General features: G+C 36.9%; 1 protein-coding gene across 1 annotated transcript in view; it reads left to right on the forward strand.

Moving 5' to 3' along the window:
- The window catches only part of LRRC2 (leucine rich repeat containing 2), a gene marked incomplete at its 3' end in the record, with an annotated part of 59,771 nt that extends 55,127 nt beyond the window's left edge, over window positions 1-4,644 (forward strand). Inside the window, exons 6-8 of the mRNA XM_080362409.1 lie at window positions 1,081-1,236; window positions 3,023-3,159; window positions 4,595-4,644. Of these exons, the coding sequence (XP_080218535.1) occupies window positions 1,081-1,236; window positions 3,023-3,159; window positions 4,595-4,644 (343 nt within the window). The remainder of the gene's footprint in view (window positions 1-1,080; window positions 1,237-3,022; window positions 3,160-4,594) is intronic.
- Window positions 4,645-7,129: the final 2,485 nt, after the last annotated feature.

Consider the following 7,129-nt stretch of genomic DNA (forward strand, 5'->3'; position numbering starts at 1 on the left):
TATATATTTCTCTATCTCTAAAATACTCCTTTCCTACATTTCATCTTCTCCATTTTGTACTGAGTTGCCAGCCTCAATATTAAACCATCATAACCAGACGCCATGAAATAAGGTTTTGTTTGCTTGAATTTGGATTTTGAATTTTGGGATCTCTGGGGCTTATGTGTATTCTGAAGACTAGAATTTATCAGGATAACCCCAACCCCAATAAACAGATTTATTCAGATTCACTATTGCAATGCCTGCAGTGTTGAAGAACCTCAATGAACTATAATGAATTCTGTGATTAAAAAAGATGAGTTGGCAGTAAATTGAAGCCTTAGCCTGAATTCAAAGAAACCATATGGGCCTGGTAAGAGGTAGCCTGCAACAGTGTTTTAGGAATGGACCTTTCTGGTCAAATGAGAGAAACTTGTTTCATCAGTTTGCTATGCTTTTTGTCTTCTATATACTCCAAGAAAAAAATGCTGGCCACAAACTACTATTGCATTAGGAAAAGCCAGGGGAAATAAAACAAAATAAGCCAAATGCCTTCCTCCACAAAACATTGTCATTAAATTGATTTCAGTGGGACAACTTGCAAGAACCATATGACCAGGAGCTGGTCTTTCTCTTGGTCCCCACAGTACTAATTACTAGTGAAAAACAATAGATGGGAATATACTGCCTAGCACAGCTGTATCTAGTTCATAGAAACTAGCATATGGGTAAGGTGTGAGCTGGTGACCCATGTTTTTCATTAGTTCTGGGATACACATGGTAGGGCTTTATATCATATTCTGTCAACATCTTCTGTATGAAAGCACAGTAATTTTTGTAACCTTTTATGTTGGGCATGCTTCTGAGTATTTGTCAGAGGTATGCTATTAATATCTATAATGAACCATGAACCATGACTGGAAGTTTCCATTAAAGTTGATGACAGCTTGTAAAAGTGTGGTATGAGTAATTTTTGAGAAGGCAAAGCTGGTGCATGTAATTGTTCGTTTATACAAGATTAAGTCTGCCTTGCTGTTTTGCATAGATGCTCCTGTCTGAAACAAATATTTTAAGTTATCTTTATCTTTTACATTTTTACAGGTTAGATCAACTGCAGACACTTCTCCTACAGAAAAACAAGTTGACTTATCTTCCACGAGCTCTGGTCAATATGACAAAGCTCAGTTTGCTAGTGGTCAGTGGCGATGACCTGGTTGAGATACCCACAGCTGTCTGTGAGTCAACCACAGGTTTAAAGTAAGTAAAAGTGAGAGAGAAAGGAATATGTACGAAGATAAGGTAGATGCACACAGGAGAAATTCTTTCACAAGCATCAGTTTCTTCCACATCTGATGGTGAAATTCCGACATAATTCATATTCAAGCCCTTATGGAGGCTCTAGCGAGACTGGAAACCACAGAGGAGCTGCAGCATTCTGATTTTCATCTGCCAGTTTTCCACCCTGTGCATCTGTATACCTACAATGCTATTCTATGCAGACTTGGTCATAGCAGGTTTACCTCTGGAGTGGCAAAGCTGTGCCCCAGTGTGGGACCAGTGGCAGTTAGGTATTCATAAGCTCTGTGCTGTCAAAAGTATTCTACTAGGAGTGGGAGACATGGCCAGTTAAAAGACTGAACAGTGTCACATGAGTTTAGTAGTTCATGCATGCTTTGTTGTGGAACAGCACCTTGTTGCTGCATGGGGGATAAGACTAAAGGGCCATTTATTTTGCAATTACAATGATCTTTCATTTCTGCAGGTGATATTTGGGTCTTTGACTGTGAAACCATTTGAAACTCTATGCAAGGTCTGGCTGTGATGGAGTTAACTTTCTCCTTAGCAGTCGTTAGAGTGCTTGGCATTGTATTTGTAGTTAGAATGGTGTGTTCACCAAGGTCTCTGACTACTGTTAAGCAGTGCTGCCACAGTATCGAGGTTGTCCCTCCAAACCACCCTCACAAGGATCAGTAGTCTGAGGATAAGCAAAGGTTGGGATGAGACATAGCTGGGATACATGATTTAAACTGACCAAAGGGATATTTCACACCATATGATGTCATGCTCAGCAATAAAAGCTAGGAGAAAGGATATGGGTCATTTGTTATCTTCCAAAGCAGCTGTTATGCATACTGAGTCCCTTCTTGCCAGGAAGTTCATGGACATCACCTGTTGATGAAAAGCAGGGAATATTCACTTTGCTTTGCTTCCATGCATGGGTTTTGTTTTTCTTCATAAAGCTGTCTTTATTACAACCTATGAGTTTTTCATCTTATATTCTCCCCCTGTCCTTCTGAGGAAGGGGAGCGAGAGAACTGCGTGGTGGGCACTTGGCCATCCAAGGTCAATTGTGCACGGACTTACAGAAATCCATGAGACTTTAGAAAGCTGTGATTTGTTCTCTGGAAAGTAACAATTATTGGTTTTTTGCGGTTTTTTTTTTTTTTTTTCTTCCTTCTTGGTGTAGTAACGTCATCAGACATTTTCAGAATACTGTGCACTTAATTTACACACTATGTAAGTTGTTTATTTAACCATCTAGTTTTTCACTAACAACGTGCAGCTTTAGGAAATTTACGAATACAACATAATACATGTCCAGTCATGCATTGTAAAAGAGAAGTAATATAACAAATAACTGAAAAGTGGAGATACATATTGTCAGCTAAGTGATACTGGCAAAATTCTAGATTGCTGGGCAATGTTGCTAGAATGGAGTTCATAATTCTCATCAACAGATGTGAAATTACAGTGTAGTCTGTCAGAAGTTCCACAATAAACAAATATAGCTGTTATTGCAAAGAATGATTTCTGTAGACAGGCAAAAAGATAAATCTGATCATTTTTATATGGAGAGTACAGAGAAGGTGCCACTTGAAAACTTTCTAATTATAGATGGATTCTAAAAATGTCATAATGCAAAAAATTGAGAAAATGTTCTCTACGTTTCTCCTTCTGGCTGTAGTAGCAACTTGTAAAACATTTATGTTGTCCAGTGGTGTTCGTAAACCTGCTCCATACATTCTTGTGTTTATCTCTCTAGATTCATAAGTCTCAAGGACAGCCCAGCTGAAACTATTGTATGTGAGGACACTGAAGAAATTATAGAAAGTGAACGTGAACGGGAGCAATTTGAGAAAGAGTTTATGAAAGCATACATTGAAGACCTAAAGGAAAGGGGTATGTGTTAACTTGCAATAAACTTCCAGCTATCTTGGATATAACTGCAGACACATATTGGGAACATGAATTTTTAAGAGTACAAGCGTTATATCCTTAAACTGTAATTGTCTGTTATGGTATAAATAAGACTAAAAGTGAAAATGACAAATGTATTCTGTTAACAGCTTGCACTTTAACTAAAATACTTGATACTGAAAAAAAAATAGAGGTGTGTTTGTACATGCATAAATCTTAATTTAATGATAATGTATGCAATGACTATCCTCATTCTCCAGATTTTCTTAGCTCTCTTGAAATTAGCATTACTGATTTTGAATTCTTGCAGAAATGCTTCTCCTCCTCAAAAAACCACAGTGTGTGTATGAAATGCTCTTCTCATTCATAGAACATTCTTTAACAATGTATCTACATCAATGTACCTACTTCAATGCACTAATTATTCAACTACCATAAAATTATTGTAGTAAAAAATCTGCTTTTGTCCTTATTGCACAGTACCTGAAAGTTTACATATTACTTTATTCTGCTATTCTGTCTTAGATTTACCATAATTAAGTAACTGTCAGTGTCTTGAGTCTCGTTTAGTAAAAAATGTTAGGACACAAAGGGAAAATTTCCTGTGAGCCAAAATACCCTATAGACTGTTAAAATTTCCTTGAGAGTTGGTGCGTAGAAATTAATTTTTGTGTAATGAATCGTACAGTCTCTTTTCATTCTTTACATTTCATGTAAATGAACTCTATAGTAGTCCTACAAGACCTCATAAAAAGATATGTAAAGAAAGGCCACATGATGTGGCTGTAGTATACTTTCCATGTTCTGATACTGGACTTTTGTTCCTTAATGTCCATAAGCTGCACATTTGAGTATTCAAGCTGCCTAATTCTAAAGCAAAGCCTGCTATAAAAGTGCCAGATTCTGATAACGGTAGCAACAGTGTTTAAAACGGAGAGAAGGAATGGAGGAAAAGTTGAGATCATATTGGCTTTAGAGATACTTACGAAATATGTAGTGATGGAATTGTATTTACACACTTATGTCTGCCAGGATGCCTGAAACCTGCATTTGGTCCTGTCAGGTACATGCCAGCTTTATGCTCCTTTGGGGCAAAGCAGCTCAGGGATACACTTTTCTGCCTTCCTAGACAAAACTCATCTCTGTGCTTTTTATGATGATGTTGGATCACGAATCACTCTTGGATTTCCAGCTTCTGAACTTTTGTGCTATAGATTATGCCAGTACTTGCTTTTGAAAAGGAGACAGGAGAAGGAATATCTTCTGTATAATAAAAGCCAGCAGAATTTTGGAAAGATAGCACAGAGATCATTTGTAGAGTACCTTTGAAATGAAACCAAACCTAGCTTTTTCTACCTAAGGGCTGCATTTATTTGTGCTGAAGTCTGAGATGTATTTCTTTTTTCTCTTTTCACAGATTCTGCTCCATCCTATACTAAAAAGGTCTTGCTCAGTCTACAGCTCTGAAGATCAAAAATCTCTAAATCACTAGTGAATATCAGAATACCTCAATTTTTATCCACCTGAATAGAAAACACTGGAAAACATACATGGCCAGAAGCACTTCAAAATCATCATGAAAGTTGCTCCCAGTAACCACAGTTTAAAAAAAAAAAGAGCAGCAGAACCTTCATAACATGCTGTTTCACCTTTTAAATCAACGTATTTATTTTCCAGTCCACAGTAACAGCCATTAATTTACATACAGACTTGCTGAAAGTAAATATTCACTGTAATGATGGATACACGGGGACAGATGCCCTCAGGATGAAGACACTGTACACTGTATTTGAAACAGTGGAACATGAATCATAATATTAAAAAGATATTTGATTTTATAAAAGGGGATAATTTAGAAATTAAATAATGTAGAAAATGAATACAATCTCTTGTATTCTCAAGACCAAATCACACGTTTCATTTTTTACAATATTTAAAGTGCAAACACCTAATAGATATTTGTTTGCACTTATTTTTTTCTGTTCTTCAAGGAAATTCTCCTCTTCAATATTTTCAGTTTAGACGACAATTTTATATATATAAACTGTAGCAATTCTGCTGCTTTTTTGAAGCATATTATAAGCTTTTCCCTTTTTGCAAACTCAAGTGCCAATGTGACTGAAACTTCTGTGCTAAGCAGCCTAATAATACAGCAGTGTATTAAGCGAAACTTTAAGGACTAAGCAGCATGAACAAATAATATGAGCAAAATTGTGACACACGTCTTCTACTAATTGTTTCAGATTACAGGATTTTGCGAACATTTATTGGGATTTACCAAATTGTATAAGAATAGTTTTGCTGGATAAAAGGTTTTGTTGCTTGCTATTTAATAATCTGTTGTTATAACTATGTAAGTGTATATACTGTAGAATTTCAGAAAGCTAGCTTTACTTTGTTTGTTTGTTTGTTTAATAAATCAGTACCTTTTAATCTAAAAAGACTGAGATTTTGACAATTTAGGCTCAAATTAGACTCAAATTAGAGAACTTAAATAGTCATAAAGTTATGACTGTACTTAGGGGAAAAAATATTTACATCTTGCTTTTTTATTATAGATGAGCTATGTCCAGTTTTGTGCAGCAGAGTGCCACTTAGGTCAGTCAGATTTAAAAACAAAGCAACAAAGGATGTGGTCCTTAAGACTCCATATAAAAACACTGCTTTTGATGTTTTCTTTCCTTTTTACCCTTAATTTGTCTGAAAGAAAAGAATTTGTGTATTATTTATGCCAAGGACAAACTCCTGCAGTTACATTACTATCCGAAATGAAATCCTCTAGAGTTGGTTTCTAGCTGTTAACACTGCTTTTAAACAAGTCTTGGAAAAAAGAGAATGTTTCAAAAAATTGCAAGAAAAATTGGCATTGTTCTGAAGCAGAATAATGAAAGATCTGATTTTTTTTTTTTTTTTTTTATTATGGAGATGTTAAAGTATGATTAAATCTTGACAGCCAAAGTGGGCTTAAAAAAATCAGCGTATCTGAAACTACCCTATCAAGCTTTCGCTTACTGAAATAATAAATTTGGTTTATTAGGTATTAATATTGAAGTAATCAACTTCTGTGATACATCTGAATTGGCATTCCTTGAAATTCTATTACTGGAGTTGTGTTACAGTCTAGTAGGATTCACTGAAAATCACAGGAATGGAAATCACAACTGCTGTATTTATAGAATGGAGATGTCCACTATGGGAGTTGTAACTGTTAGAAAAACTAGCAGTGTAAATATAATTAATAAACAATAGCTCCCAGTGCAAATTCTAACTTCAGAATCGTTGGATATATAAACAGAAGGTGCTTGAGTAGACAAGTTGTATCAGTACTTGTGCTCTTAATCTTACTTGAAAGATTTCTGCACTTCACAGATAAGAGTGATGAAGATAAAATGGGAAACATTCAGAAGAACACCAGTAGCGTAAATACAAAACCTGTTATTTTTAAGTTCATTGAAAGGTGAACAAGTCCATTTGCTTGTCAGTGTTTATCAATAAAAATTCATAGCATAAACCCAGCATTTTTTTATTTACAGGAGACAAATGTAAGGCTGAAGACTAGAACTTGAATTCACAGATTTGAACTAGAAACAAAAGGCCAGCTGTCCCAACAGTGCGGCAGTGCTTGACAAATGCGTTGACCTGCAGGAGAGGGTCATGCTGGTAAGGAGACGCAGCTTCATTTAGTGGCTGCAGTGAGTGTCCCCACAGGCTGCCCCGGGGCCTGCTCCTGGGCAGCACCTGGGCTGGGCTGGACTTGTGCTCCAGCCGGTGGGGCTCACAGTCCAGGCCGCTGGGAAGCTGCTGGCCGGCTGTGGGCTTTGTAGCTGAGAAGTGCTCAGCTCAGTACCTGGGCTGCGGTGTTTTCCTGGGCTTGTGGGGACTCATGTCCCACCCTGCCCAAGGCAGCAATGAGAAACAGCTGGGGAGGAAGCCCGCAGGGCTCCTAGTGTGT

This window comes from Nesoenas mayeri, assembly GCF_963082525.1.
Source record: "Nesoenas mayeri genome assembly, chromosome: Z".
Lineage (NCBI taxonomy): Eukaryota > Metazoa > Chordata > Aves > Columbiformes > Columbidae > Nesoenas > Nesoenas mayeri.